Source organism: Lontra canadensis, unplaced genomic scaffold, assembly GCF_010015895.1.
Source record: "Lontra canadensis isolate GAN:19392208 unplaced genomic scaffold, GSC_riverotter_1.0 scaffold8, whole genome shotgun sequence".
NCBI lineage: Eukaryota > Metazoa > Chordata > Mammalia > Carnivora > Mustelidae > Lontra > Lontra canadensis.
The window spans coordinates 29,576,211-29,602,391 of record NW_022631002.1 but is presented as its reverse complement, the minus strand read 5'-3'; the positions used below and the strand labels follow the sequence as shown (position 1 = coordinate 29,602,391).

Genomic DNA, 26,181 nt, shown 5'->3' with positions numbered 1-26,181 from the left:
TGAGAATATATTTCTATCTTTATCCAGGCCCTGTGGTTTCTTAGCCTTGGAGCTCACTCTCTTGCAATCCTATTCTTTAATGACCAGATGGGTGGAGGGAAGGTAGAGAGCCTTTAATGCTGATTGGACTCCCTGAGGAAGAATGCATCACAAAGACCTATAACTTGACTTCCCTTTTAATTGTCCTTGTTTCCTTATTTTGATGGCGAGCAGGATACCCATAGACACCTCCAGATTATGATCACCCTTTCATGAGGATCACTGTTGTATTGGTGTTTAAATAGGAGATGTTTAAAAATACATGTTTACTCATGTAGGTTAGAACCACATTTTCATTAATTCTTTCCCTAATAGCATTCATTAAACTTTTAGCAAACATAAATTTATATAAGGCATTAAGCCAGAGATCTGGAGAGACCAAAAGTTGCTCTAAGACATTGTCCACATCCTCAGTGGAATTTTAGTCTAGTGTTGATGGGTGTTTAGCCACAAACATAAATAATTCTAATGAAAACAGTATACTTGTCATCAGAAAGTTTTAATGTATTACAGAAGCACAGAGGAGCACTAATTTCATTTTTTTAAAAAGAAAGCAACCGGGGGTTGCCTGTATCTGTGCACTGTTGCTATCTTCTTATGTTTCTTTGGCAGGTGCTGAGGAGAAAATACTTGGAGAATTTAGAGATACATATAATCCAGCTGCTTCTGATTTTCATCTTCAAGCAATGATCCAGTCTGCTGGTAAATTGGTCCTTATTGATAAATTGCTTCCCAAAATGAAAGCTGGAGGTCATAAAGTGCTCATCTTCTCTCAGATGGTACGCTGCCTTGACATCCTGGAGGACTATCTCATTCATAAAAGGTAAGGCATAGGATTCATCTACTGAATTACACTGTGAATTACACGAAGGATATGCTATTCAAGATTTTGCATCATTGTACTGTAATCTGTCTTTATGTACCTCTTGCTCTTTATCTAGGTAAGAACCCATTTAAATCTGAATAAAGGTAGTTTACAATTACAGGTCAGGTGTTCCTCTAACCTGCGGATGTTGCAAATAGTTGGTGGGGCTAAGGAGATTGATGAAGAAACCTTTGTAAATTGACAAGTATTTGTTGACTTAAGAATGGGTATATTAGGGGCGCCTGGGTGGCTCAGTGGGTTAAAGCCTCTGCTTTCGGATCAGGTCATGATCCCAGGGTCCTGGAATCGAGCCCTGCATCGGGCTCTCTGCTCAGCAGGGAGCCTGCTTTCCTTCCTCTCTCTCTGCCTGCCTCTCTGCCTACTTGTGATCTCTGTCTGTCAAATAAATTTAAAAAAAATTTTTTTAATTAAAAAAAAAAGAATGGGTTTATTAGTGTCCATCTTACTTGATTTGTAAATCTTGCAGTAATGACACTTTAAATGAACCATCTTCAAAAATTAAAAAAAAAAATGGTTCAGTACCTTTTCACATCTTTCATTGTTGTAATGAGAACCTGAACTTGCTACACTTTGACTCTCACTGTATACCATTTGACCCTTGTTCATGCTTTCAGTCTTTTCTCATTTGTTTCATGTGGGGTTTGATTTTTGTTTTGGTGCACGACGATAAGATAGTCTTCAATACTGGCTAACTAGGATCTAGATGAATAGGATATTCATTGTGGGTTATTTTCTCAGAACGTTAGTTAGTGCTCCAGTCAGATACCAACATGTGACCCTGAAAGGGAATCTAAAGATGTGACTGTAGATTTTGGTTCAGCGGGTTTTGACCCTTATATATAAGTAAAGGTCTGTAGTAATTTAGATTATCAGAAGTTGTGCAGTTCATTTTTATTTTTCATTTATTTCTAGTTCTGTTTTTAGTGTCGGTATTTTACTCTTTGGTCTAATTCCAAAATGTATTTTATTCCCAACTTCATATCACATAAGTAAGAAGGAAGATAAAATTTCAGTATTCCTAAAAATAGCTATTCTTACTCTTTCTTGATTTCCTGATACAAAGAACTTTATAAGATAAAGATGAGCTTCATGGAAAACCCCAGATATCTTTAATGTCACATTATTAGAGGTCACACCCCATTTCACAGGTACTGGAGACAACAGTGAGCTCCTTCTGAGACTCTGATAAATTCTTTTTGTAAAGAATTGTCTCGAACCAGAAGAGGTGTGGCAAATATCCTGTGTATTCCTCTTCTAGTTTCTAAATTTTTATATATTTTAATTTTATTAATGGCTGTCCGTTTCTGAATTTTATGTAAATGAGGAAAGATAAAATAAGTTAAAAAGTAACTGCTTAACAGTAATCCACTCTAAAGAATTGGCATTCTACAGCAAGTTTTAGAATGTTCTAGACAACAGGGTTTTTTACCTAAATTCTTAATGTTTCAAATATTGTTAATATCTTGAAAATCTGTTAAATGAGGCAAAAAGCCTTATTACTATTTTCAAATCCTTTCAATAAATACTTATTTAAAAAGTTGAAAAAAAAATTAGTATTTCAGTTCGCCCTTGGTAGATACAGTCTACAATCAAATATATCTTGAGACAGGTGCCTGGGTGGTTTAGTAGGTTAAGCCTCTGCCTTCAACTCACATCATGATCCTAGCGTCCTGGGATTAGCCCCCCATGGTCATGCTTCCTGCTCACCGGGAGTCTGCTTCTCCCTCTCCCTCTGCCTCTCCTCTGCCTGCACTTTTTCTTGCTCTCTCTTGATCTCTCAAATAAATAAAATCTCAAAAAAAAAAAAAAAAACTGTATCTTGAGAGATTAACGTGATTGAGACAGAGAAACATTGGTAGGCTTCTTGAACTTCTGTGAAAGCCTTTGCTTTTGATTAAAAAAAGGCATTATATACTATCATAATGAGGTCAGCAAGATAGTTTTTGCGTGTTTAATTCCAGCTTCTGAAAATGATACTCACTGTGATGGCATTTTACCTATACAAGAGGAATGCAAAGATTTTGTATCTTCGTATTACGTGTGTTTCCTTCCCTACCACCGGCACTGAGAATTATAAAACCGTAGAAACTCGTTGGGGTGATACTGCTTCTTAATTTTATAGTAAACATAATGTTGCAAGGAAACTGGCTTTACATTTGATAGAGTATGTCTTTATTTTCATTGTATTCATCTAACTAAACTTACGGCATTTCCTTTGATAGGTACTTGTATGAACGAATCGATGGAAGGGTCAGAGGGAATCTTCGACAAGCTGCTATAGATCGATTTAGTAAACCTGATTCAGATCGGTTTGTTTTCCTTCTGTGTACCCGAGCTGGTGGGTTGGGCATTAACCTAACTGCTGCTGATACGTGTATAATTTTTGATTCTGATTGGAATCCTCAGAATGACCTGCAGGTAAATACATTGCTTGGCAGAAGAATTAAATTTCTTTTTTCATTCCTAGAACTGTTTTTGATCCTCACCCTCTCGTTTTTATCTAAACAAACGGACATTGTGTGTTTCCCTAAGGAATATCTCTGCCAAACAAATAGATTAAAATTATCTCAATTTTCATTTAATGACAAGGAAATATACTTATCTGGATTGTGTGTCTTCTAAGTAGGTTTATCTACTTGAGTACAATATTTGTTTGAAGTATATTATGTAAACTTGAGAGAGGCCTGAGCTTTCTTTGTGGGGCACCTGGGTGGCTCAGTTGGTTAAGTGTCTGACTCTTGGTTTCAGCTCAGGTGCTGATCTTAGGGTGGTAAAGATCGAGGCCTACCTTGGGCTCTACACTCAACGTGGAACCCACTTGACTTTTTCTCTCCCTCTGCCCCTCCCTTGCCCCACATGCACAAGTGTGTGCTCTCGCTCCCTCGTTCTCTCTCTCTCCCCCTCCCTCCCTTCTTCCCTCCCTCTCAAATAGATAAATAAATCCTTTTTTTAAAGTTCTTTATAATAAATAAAAATTTCAGAATCTTACTTTCTGAAAAATAAGCACTTATCCTATTTTCAACTTCTCAATTATCATATAGTATCATCTGCATAGAATTAAGACCTAACAGACTGTGCCTTTTTATGAAATACTGTAAAACTTTAAGATACACGTCTAAGTTAAGATAGTACTTGGACCTCATAGAAACAGGAGTATTAATATTAGTAGGGTGATGAAATAGCATCAAAGTTTGTAGAAGATAAGCATCTAGGATAGATATGAGAACAAAGATTAAGAAATTCTTCTTTTATTGTTCATGGTAGGCTTTGTTGTATTATAATTAATATTATTACTTTAAGCTGTTATAATACCAAATACGGTAAATTTTTACTGAGAATATACCTAGCTCAATAAAAAATAAGGTTTTAACCTCTCCTTTGTGTAACTATATGTAATCTAGTTCAAAATATCAGAGATCCAAAATTAATAGACCAGCGACAAACTCTTCCTGTAGAAGGCCAGCTAGCAAATATTTGAGGCTTTTATGGATTCCATAAGGTGTCTGCCACATGTGCTTTCTCATTTGTGTTTATGGTCCCTTAAAAGTGTAAAAGCCATTCTTAGTTGGCAGGCCAGTTTTGGTCCACAGGGTATAGTTTACCAATCTCTAAGAGAAACCAAAATTATAAATTTTTTGCCTTTTAGATGCATGTTTATACTTACACAGCCTGCAGCACATTTGATGTTCTAAAACTTAATCTAAAATAAAATCACATGATAGAACCTGAGGAGAAACTGGAAAACCTGTATCAGACTCCCCAGTTTCTTCCTCGCACTTGGTTTTTTCCTACGTACTGCTAATGTAGATCTAGCCTTCATAGACCAATGAAACATTTGGCCTCTTATACTTTCCCTACACTTGGAGCAAGGTTGTTCACCCACAATTCTGAGTTGTAAAAAGCACAAAGAGTATATGATAGAATAAAGATGTCAACAGAGTATAGCATCAATGCCACCTGTAAGTTTAAAGCCACAAATTATAATTTAGTCTTCTGAAGATAATGGGAAGGTGATTAGCAATTTGTGAGAAAGCCACTGATTCCTTGAAACCTCTAGAGTCTAAATTTAAAACATAAATTTTAAGTTTTGTGGAACCCCAAGATAAAATAAGAAGTTCTTGGGGCACTTGGTGGTTCAGTTGGTTAAGCGTCCAACTCTTGATTTCAGCTCAGATCATGACCTCAGGGTTGTCGAGCCTCAGCCTCCAGGCTGGTGTGGAACCTACATAAGACTTTCTCTCCCTCTCCTGCCCCTGCCCCCCTTTCTCTCTCTCTCTCACTTTCTCCCCCTCTCTCTGTAAAAAATAAAGTTCTTCTATAATCTCCAAGGTCTCTACTTCCAATACATATGCATATTAACTAATTGGTTCTTTCCTTGTTTAAGTAAAATTATGTCTCTGGAGATACTCACCTTAAGTTTTTGTCCCCCCTCCAAATTACCCAGCATAACTAAAATGTATTGAAAAGTTTATTGATAATGTAGTAGAAAAAACTCGAGAAATTCAGAGTTATATTTTAAGTTTAAAGGTTGAGTTGCCAGCAGCTAAAAATAATCTGTTCATAGCAGTTTACATAGCATAGCAGTTTACACAGCAGTCTAAAGGTATTTTGATGATACCCTCTTTAAAAACTTTAATTCTTCATGGATTTATTTATATTCTCTGAAATACAAGCTTAAATTTTAACTTACTGCTGATTATGGAATCATTTCTCATTTTAGTAAGCATACCTTAATTTCTAGAAAAAGGTTATAGCTAATTCTATAGCAAGAGTTTCTAAAAATTCTTCCATACTTTTATATTCCATTGAGATAGTCTATTGTTAAATGCCTTTTGTGTAATTCCTTTTGTGCTACTTTGTAAAGTAAACTGAATCTGTAACTTCATTTTTTATAGGCCCAAGCTCGTTGCCACAGAATTGGTCAGAATAAAGCAGTTAAAGTCTACCGACTAGTAACTCGTAACTCATATGAGAGAGAGATGTTTGACCGAGCCAGTCTGAAACTGGGTCTAGATAAGGCTGTGTTACAGAGCATGAGTGGAAGAGAAAGTAATGTTGGTGGTGTATGTATATTTTCTTTTCACTTGTAGTGTTTGTGTTCTTACTCGTATTTAATTTTAACTTCAGGTAGTATATCATTTAATTTTGATCCATACTGAATGTGAAATACTTACTTTCATGTAAGGAGGCATTTCAGAATAGACCTCTGTTTAGTTAATGCTTATGAATCTGTCCTGTCTATATTGCTCCAGTGCTCATGAATTCTAAGAATGTTTTCAAGGCTGAACTTCCTTGCTCTGCTTTTAGGATGTTTGTATCATGGCATAGCAAAACAGAATTTGTGAATTTTTCTGCATTATTTCTATAAACAGCTTTTCAAATTTTTGTGTCAAACTACTGGCATTGGCTTTGTTTTGTTTTATGTGATTCTGGGGAGCATGTTTTCCCCTCAAGATTGTTACCCTATATCTAGAGCTTGTAATAGCTATAGAATCCTAGTACTAAAAAGAACCTTCAGAGGTTATCTGCCCGATAGGCTTTGTCATAACTGAAGCTATTAGAGGCACATGGCAAATACTACTTTAAAGATAATAAGAAAGAAGTCAGCAGCTTCAATGTGTTCTTTCAGAGAATTCTCTCTTGTATATATGATAAACCCCAGAGGCAGTTTAAACTTGACTCCGTGTACTTTGGAAATTTTTAGGGATGGTTTTCTCATTTTAGGAACTTCATAATAATACTGTTACCAAAATTATTTTCTCTTTAGATTCAACAGCTTTCCAAAAAGGAAATAGAAGATCTGCTTCGAAGAGGTGCTTATGGTGCCATTATGGAGGAAGAAGATGAAGGCTCTAAATTCTGTGAGGAGGATATCGATCAGATTTTACTACGTCGGACAAAAACTATAACAATTGAGTCAGAAGGACGTGGGTCAACATTTGCCAAGGTAACAGTGAGTGATATTTTATAAATATACTAGTAATGTTGACAATTAAAAAAATTTCCCTCTTTTAGTCTATTAATTATTTGTGGAGTATATATTAAATATACTTAATATTTAAATAAAGTAAATTAGCTTAGAAGCAGAAGTTTATATATTCTTTTCCTTCATTTTTTTTTCTGACCTCTGATATCAAATTTCACATGTACTCTTCGGATCCTAGTGAAATGGAGTAAGTATAATAACCAAAAATTGTTCTATGCATTAATCAGAATAGAACATTTAAACCCAGATTTAGAAATTAAAGAACATATATCCTGAAGCCAGAGCAAAATGTGGGTAATAGTGTAGGAGGTTAAATCATCTTACATTAACTGACTATAATTTCAAGTATTTAAAGAAGAGAAAGGATTTCTAATTTCATCTTAAATACTTAAATCTAATTTGGGGAGGGTAAAACGAAATTTGTGTCTTGAAAGGAAGTATTAATAACAGTCTACCTTATTTGGGGAAAACATTTCAAAAGTTTACTAACTGCCTTTATATTCACCCCCCTTTTTTTTTACAAAGAGATACGGGGTAAACCTATATCTTGTATTTATCTGAAGAGTTTCTTGTTGCAGTATTCTGTGTCGCCTACAGTGGTTCATACAGGTTTCTCTTTTCCCCTTCCTTTCCTTTCTGTATCCTCCTCTCCATTCTCACTCCAGAAGTCTCTCTTTATCTTTAGGAGAATTCTGTTTTAGAGCAAGTAGTGTAGATAATGCACCCAAAGTACTATCAGTCTTCCAGTGAAAACTTTTCTCTTGCATTCATTCAGCAAACTAATGAAATCATATGTCAGGTACCTTGCTACATGCTGGGACTACTAGAATGAAAGGATTCTAGTTGCTGGAAAAAAGCAAAGAAGGAGATGATTAATTTTGCACAAAATAGAAGAGCCAGAGACTCAGAAAAGCCTTTGCAGAGAAAATCACATCTGAGCTGAGTCTTGAAGGAAGCGTGAGTTTCACTGTGTTACAGGGAGAGTCACAGAAATGAGTCGTGTGTTCCTAAAGTACAAGTAAGATTTGAAGGAATATGGTACAGGCATTATAGATGCATGGGGTGAATTAAATGGAGATAAAAATGAAGGGATTAGGGAGGTCAGACCCAAATTGTGAAGGGCTTGAAAAAATTCCATTTTGAGGAATTTGAACTTGATCCTGAGGCAGTTAAAAAGCTTTTAAATCCCTTCAAGCAGAAAATGGACATAATGAATGCAGTTGAGGAGTTTAACTCTAGCAGCAGTGTGGAGAATGAGTTTGAAAGGAGAAGAACTGGAGGCAAGGATACCAGGTAAGAGGCTTATATCGGATATGGTGATGGGTGACTAGGTAGTGGAGCACCACTTGAATCAATGGGAGTTGATGACCCGTTAAAAATGTATGGAAGTGGGGAGTCAAAGGGACTTGAAGATTTCTGGCTCAAATAGTTTGGAGGGTCATGGAATCATTAAGTAAGATAGAGAATTCACGAGAAGAAGTTTATGTGGAGAAAACAAAATACCGGAGGCTGTTGTATTTGTGGCACTTACAGGGGATTCAGGTGGAGGTGTCCAGTAGAGTTGCCTAGGAAACAGACAGATTTGAGAGTTCACAGAGAATAAATCAGAAGAAAATAGTACTGTGGAAACAAAAGGAATACTGCAGAAAAATAAGGCTGAGAACTACAACTGGTCACCATTGGACTCTAACTTCTTTCATGAGAAATCTTGTTTACTTGGGATTCCTTGGCTATACCCAAGTTGTCAACACACTGTGCAGATAGTACAGAAATCACCTTTGTTGGTTACGCTGCGCCTAGAGATACTCTCCTTAAAGTTTTTTTTTTCTATTTTAATTAATGTAGACATGAGTAAGTGTTTAATGACCACAGGGGATTCCAAGTTTCCTCATGTATGGTGTTAACGAAAATCGTTTGGAAAACCAGTACACCAGAGTTTGAATTCTGACTCATAAGCTGAGTGACCTTGGACAATTAACCTTTAAGAGACTCTTGTCTTTAAAGAGGAGAGCGTCATAATCTTGCTTGGCCTTTTCCACTTTACAGTAAAGTGCTGTATGAGTATTATTTTATTCAAGTATACTCTAATCATAACCAGCTGTGATGTAAGAAAGTGAAATACTTAAACATTTAAATTTCTATTTGAAAAACCCTCAGACCATGGAGTAATTTGTATTTGAAAAGAAGGCTGACTGAAGAGGTACTTCAGTAGTTGAGGAAGTCCAGAGAGTTTGTCTGTAGTTGTCTTGGAATTTGTTCATTTCCACTGTTTTGAGTGAATGCCACTCTCTGGTGGACATTGGGCATATTAGAATATGGCACCCCCCTGTACAGTGGTACTGAAGGTGCAAAGTTGATAGTATTTTATACTTTCTCTGGAATTTCCAAAGACTTTCTCTATGTTTAATTGTTTTAAAGTGGTTTGGATACATGAAGTAATTTCAGTCTTTGCATTATCAAAGTTTTTTTTATGAAAAGCTAGATATATGGAGCAGAGTACATAATAAGAGTCTTTATTTAGACTTAGTACATATCCAACAAATAAAACTCATTATTGGTAGCTTCATTTGTAAGTGGTTCTATCACCTAAACCTTGTTTTGAGATATTTTTGAAGGGCAATCATGTGGATCCAAGAAATAGAGAAAATTTTCTCATTTGATTTCTGTATTTTCTGGTAGAGAACAAGACTTTGAATTGCTTAATTCACAAAAACAAAGCAGTCTATGTATCAAGCTTCAGTGAATTGCTTATTTGTAAGGGCCCTTCTGTGGCGCCCACTGTCCTTCTGCTACCTTCTGATGTAGGAAGATGGATTTCTGCATTTAAAAAGTCTTCCCTATGCAAACAATGAATCATGGAACACTACATCAAAAACTAATGATGTGGGCGCCTGGGTGGCTCAGTGGGTTAAGCCTCTGCCTTCGACTCAGGTCATGATCTCAGGGTCCTGGGATCAAGCCCACGTCAGGCTCCCTGCTCAGCAGAGAGTCTGCTTCTCCCTCTCCCTCCGCCTGCTGCTCTGCCTACTTGTGTTCTCTCTCTCTCTCTCTGTCAAATAAATAAGTAAAAAATCTTTAAAAAAAAAAAAGAAAAAAATGATATATGGTGAATAACGTTAACAATAAAAAATAATAATAAAAATAAAAAGTCTTCCCTTTTAAATAATAAAAGGATTTAATGATTGAGGGAAAACATTTGAAGAAAAATATTTTTAGAGGGATTAGGATATTAAGATTTAACATCTGGAAGTAATCAGTATACCTGTACGATGACATCTTCTACAATAGGAATTTTATTTCTGTAGGCATTAATTCATTACAGTCCTTGAGAATTTTGGAAGTCATCTTGAAAATAGGTTATATGTCATTTAACAATAGTGTCTAGAATTCTTTAGAAGTATTTTTTTATTTTATTTGAAAAATAAATGTATCATTTTTCTTATAATGAATATAACAGAAGCTACTGAATTGTGAAGTATAGTTTCTTCCAGGTAAATTATTTTAATTATCAGTAGTTATCTGGTAGCAGAATAAAAGCAATTATCTACTGCAACATAAAATTTTTTTAAGGTTAGCAACCATAAGCTTGATTTCAAAAATCTAATTGTTTCTCTTTAATGGCTTTTCATATTCAATGCCCATGTAAAGCAGATGCTCATTTGCCAGATCTGTTAAATCTCAAGAAGCAAGTATCAATGAAACTATAATATAAAATAAAACTCTGTGAACTTCAGTGAACTTTTCAGTGTTTCTGGAAATTGAAGTTTATAGTAATGAAGATTTGAAAGTATAGATGTCCTATGTCCTCACTTAAGAAAAATTCATTTCAGAATTAACAAGTAGACATCCTCTCGTGGTTTAGGAATTACTTGAGTAAAGTTAAATGTCTGTTCCTTATATCCAATCATAACACTTTGATTGTCATCAGATATTTTTATGCAGATGATGAGGGCTACTACTTTTCATTTCATTAAGCTAGTTAGCCTGTGTTCTTTTTAAGTTGGATATGAGTTCGGGTAATGAGTGGTTTATCATTAAGAGGTATCTCATTGTATTATTTCCTGTTGCCCCTGTAACAAATAACCAGAACACAAATTATTCTCTTATACTTGTGGATGTCAGAAGTCCAAAATGAGTCTTCTAGGGCTAAAACTCAAGGTGTCCGTAGGGCTGGTTTCTTCTGATGCTCTAGGGGGGAATCTGTTTGGTATCTCTTCCAGCTTTTACAAGTGCCTGCATTTTGTGGCTTGTGACCATATTATTCCGATCTCTGCTTTTGTTGTCACATAGTCTTTTCCTCTTTCCCTCTTATAAGGACAGTTGTGATTATATTTAGGGCTCACCTATATAATACAGGCTAATCTCCCCATTTCAAAAATTGTTAACTTTATCACATCTGCCAAGTCTCTTTTGCCATAAACATTCATAAAGATCCAGGAGTTAGGACCTAAATATCTTTGGGAGCTATTACCCTATCACACTCATCATGTCAACAAATTAAAAATTACTATTTTTAAAAAATTCCTAGTTTTAGTAGTTTCCCAATATTAAAGCTATAGTTTAGAACAAGCAAAAAAAAAATTTTAAATTCATTTCGTTAAAACACTTTTCCATCACTTATGTTTCATAAAAATGCCAGCAAAATGCACATGTTTAACATTTATAATATTTCACCACTTGCTCTACACAAGCATCTTAATAACCCAGCCTCAAAAGCATGTTTGATGGAAGGAATGTACTTATTACTTGGTAAGCAGTGTCATGAACAGAATCTTAAAGTTCAGCAAGAAGCCTTGGGATTTTAATTTTGTTTCTACTCATTAGATGCAATATAAAAATTCAAACTACAAATACAGACAGTGGTATAATGAAACCTATGCCCTTGTCACCTAGCTTCATTTATCAGCAATTATCAGCTCATGCCAAGCTTGCTTCATAATTACTCTCTCCCTCTTTCATATTATTTTAAAGGAAATCCCAAACATTATATATACGAACATATATATAAGATCTATGAAAATTTCTTTAACACAGCCACAATACTTATTATTATATTTAAAAATAGGGGCACCTGCATGGCTCAGTCAGTTAAACATCTGTCTTCAACTCAGGTCATGATCCCACCAGGGTCCTGGGATCGAATCCTGCATCAGGCTCCCTGCTCAGCAGGGAGCCTTCTTCTCCCTCAGCCTCCTGTTCTCTCTGTCTCTCTCTCCAACAAATAAATAAATAAAATCTTTTAAGTTAAATGAAATAATAAAAATAAAATCATCAGGGCCCCTGAGTGGTGTGGTCAGTTGAGCATCCCACTCTTGATTTCAGCTCAGGTCATAATCTCGATCAGTAATTCCTTCATATCATTGGTTTTCCAGTGTTCAAATTTTCAGAGTTCCAGACTTCTTTTAAATGTCATAAATAGCTTGCTTGTTTATAGCTGTTTTATTATCTCTTTAATGTGTAATTTTCTGCATTTTAAAATTCCATCAAAATGGGTTTTTTAATGAAGATTTTTATAATTTGATTATATCCCAGATAAATTAGTCATTATCTTAAAGCCATTTACGAATTATATTCTCCTTTGAAAATTATGTGACTGTATTCTTCCCTTTAATTCTTGTAAGTGTTACCATGCGTTTTCCAGGCTCTTTCTTTTTTAAAGCACCATGTATCTTCACTACTTCTTTTTAAAGCACTTTAATGACTTTCTTTGAAGTGGCATATCTGTTTTCAGGAACTTAAGTTGCAAATAATGGTTATTAGTTTATAAGTTCCAGTGTTGAGCTGTAATATCTAGTTTCTTCCAACTAAAAGACTGTATAATTTCTACAATATTTAAGAAAGTAAATCAGTTATTTTTTTTTGTTCCTCTGTAATCTTTTGAATTTTTACAATGACTATGCAGTATTTTTGTTGTAAGGAAAAGTATTTTTAATGTAAAGACAGATGGTGACTTTTTTCCTCATATCCTATATTACATTTTCTTTAGGAGGCATATCTATCTAAAAATATGATAGAAATAAAGTAGTATACCAGAAAATGAACTGTATGGGGCAAGCAGGTTTGAAATTCCTTGTGCTAACCTAATTTCTTAATACTCATATAGTGTTTCTAGAAAGCATATCTCTGTCCTGTGTAGTTTCTTCACCAAAAGGATTTGATCCTTACTAACCAAAAGCTTGAGCTAAACAAGAGTAATAACTTACTTAATCTTTTCCTAAATCCACAGCCTGTGTTGGCAGTGAGGCTTTTGCCTTGAGCATTTGCTGTGCTACGTTTCAGGCCATCCCATTTGGAACATCTTTGGAATATATGTGTGTACGATGAACTCATATTCTATCCCCAGTAAATGTGAAGAGATGATGTTGTGAATATACTGTGGTAGATTTTCCTCTAAGCGTCATAACATTTTAAGAAACTGCCATTATGTGTTTCAGGCAAGCTTTGTGGCATCTGGGAATCGGACAGATATTTCCTTAGATGATCCCAACTTCTGGCAAAAATGGGCTAAAAAGGCAGAAATAGATATAGATGCCATCAGTGGCAGAGTAAGTATTTCTTTCCCTTTAAAAAAAAATACCTGTTGGGATACTTCGGTAATATTATTGTAATATTTTAAGGTATTCAACCGTGTACTTACTGAAATAAATTTATCTGAATAAATAAATTGATGTGGGGTATTAAAATGAGCACCTGTTGAGCCATATACTGCTTCAGTTTAATACCTCTGATATCTGCCGTGATAGGTGGTAATGCAGGGAAAGTTTAAGTTTGGATGTTTATATTCTTAAAAGTACAATGTTTTTCTATTTTTAAAATGTCTTTAAATCATCAGTTACTTTGATTTTGCTCTTTAACTTTGTTTTCTTGGAGTCTGCTCCCATTAATGATGACCCAGTCAGATATAAAAGGAGAAAAAAATGCACTCAAGAAAGTAGCATTTTTAAACTGTTTCTTTTGTAACTTCCCTTAGAATTAAGAAAGGATCAAAAAGCTAAAGAACAGTTTGTAGAACTGATAATAACATAACTATTTCCTTCATAAGACATCTAATTATTGTGTAGGAATCAGTGTTTGTGCAGCTTACCCATTATCAAGATAATATAAAAAAGAATATAAAAATGAATTGTATATTAAGCATTGATGCATGGGATCTATTTTAACAGCCTTTTAAAATGTAAAACTTTACAGTGAGAAATAACACCACTACCATACATCATCATTATTATTTCATATATTTCAGAAATAGAAATAATTCTATATGAAACAAATAAGTAAATTTGAAAAGGTATTTATAAAACATCATTGGGTATGACATGTTTATATGTCTAACAAAGCAGGGAAATCTTAAAGCCATTATCAAAATTAATAAATGAGTTTAATGAATTAACTGGATGAAAAATAAATATGACATTTAACCTTCTTAAATATCAGTACTAATAGAAGTAGAAAAATACAATGGAAGAAAACATCTATTCACTGTAGAAAAAAAAGTTACAAAGCATTTAGGGGTATACCTACGGACAGATGTGTATGATTTTAGTAAAGTGAATTATCAAATTTAATTGCAAGATTTCTCTGTTGGAAATTGAAAACTATATATTTTAAACATTTTTAGAATTTATAAGCATAGAAATGCAACCCAAGTCAAAAGCTAACAATTGTTTCATGTAACCAAACGATATCTAAACTTCCCCTGGAAAAATGAATTGTCAAAAATATTAAATGGACTTTTAGGAACCTGTCTTTCAGCAATAATCGTACATGTACAGTGATGATACAGTACAGTGATGCTCATTGCCACATTCTTTGTTCTAGAAAAAATGTGTAAACTAATTGAATTTCTTATGATAGAGGATTAATACATCCTTTACTATTTAATGCAATAAGTAAAAATAATCATGTATATCCCTATGTACTACTGGCCCATAAAGACCTCCAAAACAATTAAATTTTAAAAGAGAGGGAGATATGGAATGATGCTTATAGCATGTTTATTTATGATTTTTCAAAAGGATATATTGGGAACCCACAATAGAAAAACATTCCTATGTATTTATGCAGTAGTCCAGCTAGAGCATACTGTGAGTCAAGGACCAGTCTCACAGTAGGGCTCATGTGCACAAGACAGATCAACCACTGCTTTGATAGTGCTTATGGATTCTGGTGGGTGAGACAGAAGTAGACACATACATAAGATGATATCAGAGAGTGACGAAAATAGAATAGTTAGATGGTTGGGAATGCTGGGAGGTGTGACAGCATGAAATCAGGTGGTCAGGGGAGGTCACTGAGGGGACAGTTATGCTAAGATTGAATGACCAGAAGGAGCCAACAGTGTAAAGACTCGAGGAAAGTCTTTTAAAGTGCAGGGGATGGCATTGAGCCGCTGGTGGAAATAAGCTCCGTGTATTCTAGAAATAGAAGTGACATTGTGGCAGAATGTAGGCAGTTAGTGAGGAGGTGGTAGGCAAGGTCAGAGATCGTAGGTATGGGTCATAGCATAGGGCCTTGAAGATTACCCTGAAGAGTTAAGCACTTTATAAATAAACTTATGTATGCATGTATTCGCTTAATACTTGCATAATTACATTTTCTTATTTATATTTCACCAAAAAATTTAAAGCTTTTCTGAAAATGAAGTGCAGAGAAGACAGACGTGTTTTTACTACATGTTAAACCATATTGAAATATTATAAAGGAAACATAATTAAAACAGCATGATATTGAGAAAAAGTACAAAGAACAAAGAACAGAAAAAGATCAAATTATATGTTTTAGTAAAGAAATAGTATTAGAGAAAAAGGTATTATTTAATAATCATGATTAGGACTTTGACTTAGCACTGGGGGGACATTATAGTGATATACTCCATGCCAAGTAAACTCCAGTTTGTGATGAATTTTTAAAAAAATTTTTTGAAAGTAGGGCCCCTGGGTGGCTCAGTCAGTTAAGCATCTGCCTTCGTTTCAGATCATGATCCCAGAGTCTTGGGATCAAGCCCTGCATCAGGCTCCCTGCTCAGCAGAGAGCCTGCTTCCTCTTCTCCCTCTGTTGCTCCCCCTGCTTGTGTGCTGGCTGGCTCTCTGTCTCTCTCTATTAAATAAATAAAATCTTAACAACAACAAATAAAATAAAAATTTTAGAAAGCGTAAAAAAAATAGAAAAACTAGATTTCTGTTTTATCAAATACTTGGTGAGAAAACATTCTAAATTAAAAAGATATCACAGGGGCGTCTGGGTGGCTCAGTTGTTAACCTTCTTCCTTCAGCTCAGGTCATGATCCCACGGTCCTGGGATCAAGCCCTGCATTGGGCTCCCTGCTCGGCGGGAAGCCTGCTTCTCCCTCTCTCACTTTCCTTGCTTGTGTTACCTCTCTTGCTGTGTGTCTCTCTCTGTCAAATAAATAAATAAAATCTTTAAAAAAAAAAAATCACAAAGGAAATGATTGGCATACTCATATATAAGACTAAGAAGTATATAATGGACAATAGAAAGGCAGTCAGACTAGTGAGACTTATTTATAGCAGAAGTGTACATGAAAGTTAGTATCTTTATTATATGAAAGCCAGTATAAGGTGATCAGAATCATATCAAAATCAAGGGCACCTGGGTGGCTCGGTTGAGTGTTTAGCTCTTGATTTTAGCTCAAGTCATGATCTTGGGGCCCTGGGATCCAAGTCCAGCATTGGGCTCTGCACTCAGCAGGGAGTCTGCTTGAGATTCTTTCTCCCCCTCTGTCCCTCTTTGCATTTGCCCGCTTTCTCTCAAATAAATAAGTCTTTAAAAAGGAAACACATCAAAAAAATCTCAAATGATTGTAGGCAAAAGATGTTTGAAAATTTACTCAAAAAATACAGTTAGGGTTTTTTGTTTTTTGTTTTTTTTTAATTTTTAAAGAAGCTGGGGCAGGGCAAAGGGACAACTCTTTCCTACTGGAGAAGGCCGATTAACAGATACAGAAGGAATAAGAAAACAATCCTACCGTTGGCCTACCACAGCCATAACGGTAGCGGACGAGCCATTGATGAATTCTAAAATTAATGGATGAGACTGAAAGAGAAACAGACCTTTTATATATTCTCAAAGTATATCTTTCTAACTTAGAAACTTTTCATTAAAGGTAAAAAGCATATCAACTTAAAAGTTGTTTTGAATGAATTAAATGGAATGAACATGATGAGGTTTATATACTTATTACCTTGCTTTTTGTATATTAATTTAACTTTTGGAAAAGACTAAAACATGTTTCTGGATCTATAAAATATTTATATCCTTTGACCAGTATTTCAGTCCTGGATATTTACCCTTTCTGGGATTTATCTCTGGGATAAACTTAGGTTACAAAGATTTATTTGAGCATTATTTATTTTAAAAATTGAAAACAAATCTAAACCGCAAATTAAATAAAGAAAATTAAGGTGCATAAATGTAGTTTAATAATATATTTTATAATTATTATAGAAGCATAACACAATAACTCATCTTAATAATAAAGCCAGATATCAAATTCTTTTCATCCTATGACTGTAAATCACAATATTTTATGCGTATGATAATAAGGATTTTAAAGGAATATAAAAAATTTTAAGTTGATTTGATAGGTTGATGAAATTGTTAGTAATTTCTGTTTTCTCGCTTTTTATAATTATTCTCTGTACCATTTGAAAGGTGAAAATGTAAAAACACCATTGTAAGCAAAATAGTAAAATGACCGTCAAGTAATAGCTATTAAATTTTACAGAACAGCTTGGTTATTGACACGCCAAGAATTAGGAAGCAAACAAGACCCTTTAGTGCCACGAAAGAGGAGTTGGCTGAGTTATCTGAAGCCGAAAGTGAAGGAGATGAAAAGCCCAAACTCCGGAGACCCTGTGACCGTTCCAACGGCTATGGAAGAACTGAATGCTTTCGAGTAGAGAAAAATCTTCTAGTTTATGGGTAAAATACGATTTTTAATGTTTCTTGTTAGTAGTATGCTATATGAAGTTACAGAAAACATATACTATATTCATGTTTTTTTATCTTGTTAGGATCAATAAAATCTGTTTAAAGTACCCTAAATTTGTTATGTTTAACAAGTATTTATTAGCAGAATGATGGAATATCCTTAAATTGTAAATTAGAAATGTATCACTGAAGTCAAATTCCTTCTTCTGAGATTTGCATATTTAGTAATATTAAATGGATAATCTTGTTATCCATTATTGAATAGGATACACTTGAAATCACTCTCCCATGACTCCACATTTTACTCACAGGGGTGGGAGGAAGACTTTATTAGGTAAATCCCATTAATGACTATATGTGGGGTTTTCATGCCCAACATGTGGGCAGTTTTCAAGCCTTTTGTCCAGGAGTTCTGTTTTTCTGTAGAACTTGACTTAATATTAATGTAAATATACCTTTTTAACCAGGTGGGGCCGATGGAGAGAGATTCTGTCTCACGGCCGTTTTAAAAGACAGCTGAACGAGCACGATGTAGAAATAATTTGCCGAGCCCTCTTAGCGTATTGCCTTGTTCACTACAGAGGAGATGAGAAAATTAAAGGCTTCATATGGGATCTCATTACTCCAACGGAAGATGGGCAGACACGAGAGCTACAGAATCATCTAGGTAAGAAGATTCTTGCTTCTTTTCAAATTTATTCTTGGTTATATAGGTAGCACTTACCACAGTACCCTGTAAAATATGGAAGCACTATAGATAACATTACAGAACCCTTACACTTCCCTCTCCATGCAAGTTCCAACTTAGAAAATGCCAACTTCTCAGTTTGGTTGGGTTTTCCACGCAGCTTTACCTGCGGCTCCTCGTCACACGGTCTTCCCGTCTGTCATCACGTAGATCTATCTCATCTTTAAAACTCCTTTTTAGTAGTTCGTAGTGCCGACATCCTGTAGCTAATTATTTAGCATCTGCTTTAATAACGGGCACTTAGGACATCCCCAGTTGTTGGACAATTGAAAAACAAGTTTCAGTGAAGATCCTGCAGTTTTCCTTCTGCATGGCAAACAAATCTTCCACTGAGATACCTACCAAGAAATGGAATTGTTGAGGTACAGCATTTATACATCCCTAACACCTAAAATGTAGTCTGTGGATTGATAGTATCAGCATCTCCTGGGAGCTTCTTCGAAATACAGAATCTTAGGCAGCACACTTACTGAATCAGAACTTAAATTTTAACAAGTTCCTTCGCAATTAGTATGTATATTAAAGTTGGGAAACATTGATATACACTTTAAGTTTTCATCCATACTTTAATTTGCCACCAGATATGGCTGTACCAATTTACAGTTCTGCCAGAGATATATATAAGTACTTTTTCTCTACGTCGTTTCTAATAGAATGTTCTTTTCTGCATGAAGTAATTCTTTCAGAGCATAAAGTAATTGAATTTTCTGTAAAGATAAAAAAAGATTACTATGCCCTGAAATTTGTGTTACAGTTTTGTTCTATTTAATCAACACATACCTTCAACAGTGCCTACTATATGCTTCTTATGCAAGGTATTGAGGAGAGAAGAAACAAGATCCCTGAGCTCAGGAACTTTCCATTCCAGCCAGGTAGACAGACATAATAAGAAAGTAGATAAATAATTTCAGAATGTGCTAAGCACTGTGAAATAAGTAAGTGCTGAGATGGAGAAGAACAGAAAGCACCTGTTTTGAATTAGGGTGGTCCCTGGAGGCTGTCTTAATAGGGGGCAGTGAAATTAGTAATGTGAAGGGTGGACTTCTGATACAGACGGAAGATTGACACAAGTATATCACTCTTTCTTGAAACTCCACTTACATGTCAATAAAGAGGAAAAAAAGGCATTACGCTTGATCTATTCGACAGGCAAAAGTCCTAGTTTCTTCAGCAAACAAAAGGGTTGGATAGAGAGGCTATCTATAAACCAGTGGTTCTCAACCAGACATGATTTTGTACCCAGTCCTGCCACCATTCAGCGTTGTCACTGCTTTGAGCATGTTACTGGCATCTAGTAGGTAGAGGCCAAGAGGGCACAGACACCTCCAATGATGAAGAACGATGCAGCTCAAAATACCGATAGTCCTGAGACTAACAACCCTGCTATAACCTAAAATACTTGAGAGTCCTCAGCCAGTTGCAGTGTGGGGGCCTGATCTGGATCGTGACAAGACAAACAACCCAGAGTTGTTTTTTAATTATTGTTATTATTTCTTAGATAATGGTAAATGTGAATATCAAGTATTAGGGAAGTATAATTGCATTTCTTAGGGCCAGTCATGGTATTTTTTTTAAAAGGAGGCCATGTACTATCGCTAAGAGATACTCAGATGTTTATTATCAAAATGAGTGATGTCTTAGATTTACTTCAAAATAATGTGGAAGGTTGGGGAGTGAACAGGGTATGGAGGAAACAAAATTGCCATGAGCTGGTAATTATTAAAGTTGGATGATGGGACATAGTGATCTGTCATATTATTCTGTCTGTATTTGAAAATGCTTAATTCCATGATTAAAAAATAAATAGGCATAAACCCTCAAAAGAAGACCGAGATGGGGAGAGGAGATAGCAACACAATTTTGGAAGAAAATAGATGAGTGGCTACTAACTCAGCCAACAAGAGAGTACTAAATCTCAGGTCAGCAGAAGAGGACTGGACTATAGAACAGTATTCATAGTAACAGAGAATGAAGTACAATTTAAGGTAAAAGGCATTAATTAGGTTAAAAAAGAGATCCATAAAAGAACATATAACAGGGGGTACCTGGCTGCCCCCCAAAAAAGAAGAAGAAATAACAAGTATAAACTTCATACACTAAAGAAAATAGTCTAAAAATATAAATGCAAAATTGCCAAAATTTTAGGAAGAAATGGACAGTCCACATCAAGCTTCTATTTACCGTTGTCATGAAACTCCTAGCTGGTAGAGTATAGCAAGGAAAAGATATAGGAGATACGAACTGAAAGGAATCAAAAGTCTATTTTTTAGTAATTGTTAAAAATTATAAGTGAAGGGGCACCTGGGTGGCTCAGTGGGTTAAAGCCTCTGCCTTCAGCTCAGGTCATGGTCCCAGGGTCCTGGGATCGAGCCTCGCATCGGGCTCTCTGCTCAGCGGGGAGCCTGCTTCCTCTTCTCTGTCTCTGCCTGCCTCTCTGCCTACTTGTGATCTCTGTCAAATAAATAAATAAAATCTTTTAAAAAAATTATAAGTGAAATAGCTCTAGTGTCATTGAAAATTCATAGGTAAGCAGTGGTACACATGCAGTGACAGCCATACGGTACATTTTTACATGGCAGGAAAATAGATAAATTATAGCCTCATGAATCAGCAAGTAAAAATCTCAAAAAGATACCAACATAATCAACAAGTTGCCGAATTGCTTGTGTTCTATAATGTCTGAAAACTTAAATACTAAATATTCCTCCAACTCACATGTACGGGCATGGAATGACTAGACAAACTCAGGATAGTGAGTTGGGAAGGAAAGAGTGAGTTGGGCTTCACCTGTGTGTACTTATTTCCTTTAATGAAAAACCGACCAGATATGGAATATGTTACGATTAAGAGTAAGAATACTTCTTTGTATTTCTGAAATATTTCAGGGGCACCTAGGTGACTGAGTTGGTTAACTGTCTGACTCTTGGTGTCGGCTCAGGTCATGATCTCATGACCCACCTTGGGGGTTCGTGCTCAGCAGGAAGTCTGCTTGAGGGTTTGCTCCCTGTGCTTTTTCTCCCCACTTGTGCCTGTTCTCTCTCTCTCTCTCTCTCTCTCTCTCTCAAATAAATAAATCTTCACAAAAGGGAATGTTAGAAGGCACCCAGCTGGCTCAGTCAGTAGAGCATGTGACTTCAAGCCCCACATTGGGTATAGAGATTGCTTAAAATCTTAACACACACACACACACACACACACACACAAAGAAATATTTCACAAAGGGTTCAAAGAAACAAAATGAATTAGCTTGCTTAAACAAGAACCCACAATGATTAAACCTAATCCAGTTTTGAAAATCAGGAGGCCAAAACTTACTATTTTATAACTAGGGAAGCTAAAAGTAAAGCAGAGGGACAAGCTGAGCTTTTTGGTTTTTACATCTGGAAAAAAAATGATGTGTTTTGGAACAAAAAGTCAGAATGATTAATTTCAGATACAGAATTGTTGGGTTCTTGCAGGGGGAAACTGTTAATATGTGTATACTGTCATCACATTGACTTAACCTTGCGATTGGGTCAGCATTGTTACCATTAATATGTTAAAGATCTCTGTAGAGTCCGCAAAGACCTCTGGAAAGTCTCCAGAAATTTCTTGTATTGAAAAAAATGTTTCAAATTACAAACTTTTATACAAGTTATCCCTGATTTCATGTGTCCTTCTCATTTTAACAGGCCTATCAGCCCCTGTACCCAGGGGTCGAAAAGGGAAGAAAGTAAAGACTCAAACAAGCTCATTTGATATACAGAAAGCAGAATGGCTTCGAAAATACAATCCTGAGCAGCTACTTCAAGACGAAGGATACAAAAAACATATAAAACACCACTGTAATAAGTAGGTAGTAGGGTGTTTTTAACACAACTCATTAAAAGTTTATATTTCTGAATTTTATTAAAAATCTTAAAGCATGCTGATTTTGAGTACAGAGACAGTGTGGTCTAGGACCAATCCTAATCTTAATCTTACAGGGTATCCTTCAGCAAATCATGGTACCTCTTGTGTCACTGTTTTCATCAACAGAGAGAGAAATAAAACTGGCCTCCAAATGATCTCATTATATCTTACTTGGATATTAAATTATGATGATTGTGAAGATTTTGGAGAAACCTATTTTACTATATATGGTAGTAATGAGATTTATTTAATCAGAAATAATTATTATTTAATTATAAAAATTCTGTATAAAAATTCTTTTCCAATTTTAACCTCATGGATGAATTTTCTTTAATGATTAATCTCTTTGTGTCTTTTGATTTCTTTTCCCTCACTTTTAGGGTTTTGCTTCGTGTAAGAATGCTCTATTACCTAAAGCAAGAAGTTATTGGAAACGAGTGTCAGAAAGTATTTGATGGAGTTGATGCAAGGTAAATTAAATAACCGGCTGGTATTTTCAGTAACATGATGAGGCAAAAATTATAGGACGAGAAAATTGTACATTAAGTGGCTCCTTATTCAGTGAAGTTCACAAGAAGAAAATTCCACCAAATGTAGAGAATTCACCTTTGCCAATTTACAGCCTTTCCTCCATTAGTCTCAATCTTAGGCTCTGTCACTAAAAGCTATAATAATAATAACAACAATAACAACAACAAAAACAGCAGCAGCAGCAGTAGGAGTAAGCTTCCTACCGCCAAATCTGTTACTTGACCTTTCTGTGCTCATTCTTTCTCTGCCCTCTTAATCCAGTAGGAGAGGTTTTATGGCAACTGACTTATGTCCACATACGATCCGTCTGACGCCCTGGTCTCTCAGCTCCTTACTCTATGTCTCCCTTCTTGCAATGCTGTGTTCTTTTTTTTTTTTTTTTTTAAACTTTTTTCTTTTTTGAAACGCTGTCTTCTGTAGGCATCCATGCAACTTTACCCACGAGGTGTCCTTTTTCTTCACTGGTCTTTCCTCTTCGTTCTCCTGGTTCTCACATTGGATTGTCCAGGAGCTCTGCCCTCAGCTCTCCTTCTCGGCTATACTCTCCTTCAGTGAACTCCTACAGTCTCATCAGACCAAATCTGATCAAGAAACAGATGACTCTCAAACTTACATGTTCATCCTAGAGCTCTAATCTGAGAGCTGCCTCCTAATATTCCCACTTGATAGTCTGACTGCCGTCTCGGAGTTTCCCTGGCTCGCCAGATCCGCCCCCAGCCCCTTTCCTCCCACCTTCCCACACACAGGCCTTCTTCATCCTGCTAAATGGACCACCCAGATGCTTGGATGCCATTCTTGATTCCTCCCCTCCCCTTAAATCCCTCAAGAGGACCTGTGAGCTCCGCAAAGTACAGTGTACGCCCAAATCTGAGCACTTTTCACCACATCCTCTGCTAAACCTCTAGTGCCAGCCCCCACTATGCCACGTTTAGACTTTTGCAGCGGCCTCCTAATTGGGTCTCTCTGCCTCCTCTTTACGGGCTGACCTTCACACAGCAGCCAGAGTGATCTTTCTGAATCGAAAATCAGGCCATGGCACTCCTCTCCTTCCAGATTCTTCTCATTTCTCTTAGAATAAAATCCGTGCTCCCTGTGGCATATAGGAGGTCACATAACCTGTGACCTCCTCCTTCATTCTGTCCCTCTCCCAAGATGCTGCAGCCGCACTGGTGTTTCTGTCTCTCCTGTGTGTCAAGCTCATTCTGGGCTCTGCCTCCTGGTATGCTCTCACACTCGTCTTCTACAGACCTGTCTCTGTTCAGGCCTCAGTTCACGTTTTACCCCCTCCCAGAGGCCCTCCCTGGCCTCCCTCCCCTAGTTACTCACTACTGCTTGACCTTATTTTATCTCATTCATGGTGCCTGTTAAAGTTATATTTATTTGTGTGTCTTTTCTCCTCCCATTTTAGTTGAAGCCTCTTAAAGGTTAAATATGCTATCTTTTATCTTACTGATCTTTGTTTTCACAGCCCCTAGAATCTGGGACATATAACACCCAGTAAATATTTGTTGACTAAATGACTCCTTTTTTCCCTTGGCCCGACGGGATCCTATCCACTTGTGATTTCCTAAAAACTACATTCTGTGAATTATCCCTACATTTTCCCCTTTTGTTAATCTCCCCCACTCTGGCTTCTCGTTTGGATTTTCACATGTTGACATCTCCCTCAGCATAGACACACACACACACACACCCTACTTTTGGATCCAGTATCTCCTCACACTGCCACGCAATTACTCTCCCTGATTTCACAGCCAGACTTCTGTATCTGTGTCTGCTTTTTCTCCTCTCCCATTTACAATGCGCTCCCTACCACAGTTCAGCCTCTGCCCCTCACTCCACCACCTACTCCAAGAAGTTCCTCACCAATATTCGTTGTTTTTTTTTTAAAGATTTTATTTATTTATTTGACAGAGAAAGAGAGATCACAAGTAGGCAGAGAGAAGGGGGAAGCAGGCTCCCTGCTGAGCAGAGCACCTGATGCGGGGCTCAATCCCAGGACCCTGAGACCATGACCTGAACCGAGGGCAGAGGCTTAACGTCTGAGCCACCAATATTCTTACTGCTGAACCCATGGATATATTATAGTGTTCTTCTTACTCTCCCTTTTCTTTTTATTTAAGATTTATTTATTTATTTGAGAGTGGTGGTGAAGGGCAGAGAGAGAATTCTCAAGCACACTCCCCGCTGAGCATGGAGCCCGACATGGGGCTCGATCCCACAACCCAAGCCAAAACCAACAGTCAGACGCACAACCTACTGAGCCACCCAGGTGCCCCTGTCCTACTTTACCTTTATTGACCATTTCCCTCTTCTTAAAAATGCTTCTGTAATAGCATTCACCTGTAGAGAGAGGTTCTTTCTAGCTTTCTGCTTGCTGCTTTGCAGTTCCTCTTCAACCTGTCTCTTAAATGTCTTCTCATAGGTGCCCTCTTCTTGTCACCTCCTTTTTTTGGATGCTGTCATCTTTTCTGCGGTGTCAGTTTATTTCTGTACTACACTCCAGGCATTTGCAGTCTTGCTGGAATATTTCCTTTCCCCCTTGCCTCCATACCCCCCCACCCAATGCTTATCTGGCGTCACCTCAGCCTTTCCTGGCCTCTTAAGGCCGGGTCAGGCACATATCCAAGGTCGGCTGTCATAGCACTCACCATGCAGTATTGTGGGTACCTCTTCACAGGAGCAGGGAGTGTCTGCCCAATTATTTCTATTATTGGCACATAATGAGTGCTGTTCAAATACATTTTGCATGAATGATCAAGTCTGGGAAGTTAAAGGCAGCTTTTTGCAAGAGACAGAACATGAACTGAATCTTTAAAAACAGAAATCAACCACAGGAGCACATGAACCTCGTGTTCCTTTCCCTAGCAGTTAAGCAACACTTGCCATGCACTTGGCACTTACACTGGAACGCTGGGTGGGTGTATGCTCTTTATGAGCTGGAAATCTTTCCACCGCTGACGATCCTCACAGTGTGTTGAGCTTAGAGTGCCACCTGATGGTCGGGGAGGGTAACTCACTTTGTTTCCTCTGGCCTTCATCTTTGGGTTTTTACGCTTTCTTTAGTCCTGGTCAGGAAATCAATCAAAAATACATACCTTCTTTAACTGTATTTTTCATCATCACTTTTTAAGCTTTTGTTGTATCCCAGGA

At 36.5% G+C, this 26,181-nt stretch overlaps 1 protein-coding gene across 13 annotated transcripts in view; it reads left to right on the top strand.

The window, feature by feature from the left end:
* The window catches only part of CHD9 (chromodomain helicase DNA binding protein 9), a 212,261-nt gene that overhangs the window by 149,360 nt on the left and 36,720 nt on the right, over nt 1-26,181 (top strand). For all 13 annotated transcript variants that reach the window (XM_032854469.1, XM_032854470.1, XM_032854473.1 and 10 more), the window contains 9 exons: nt 652-862; nt 3,148-3,343; nt 5,821-5,988; nt 6,693-6,872; nt 13,346-13,456; nt 17,653-17,849; nt 18,326-18,525; nt 22,278-22,437; nt 22,878-22,967. In XM_032854469.1, the coding sequence (XP_032710360.1) occupies nt 652-862; nt 3,148-3,343; nt 5,821-5,988; nt 6,693-6,872; nt 13,346-13,456; nt 17,653-17,849; nt 18,326-18,525; nt 22,278-22,437; nt 22,878-22,967 (1,513 nt within the window). The remainder of the gene's footprint in view (nt 1-651; nt 863-3,147; nt 3,344-5,820; nt 5,989-6,692; nt 6,873-13,345; nt 13,457-17,652; nt 17,850-18,325; nt 18,526-22,277; nt 22,438-22,877; nt 22,968-26,181) is intronic.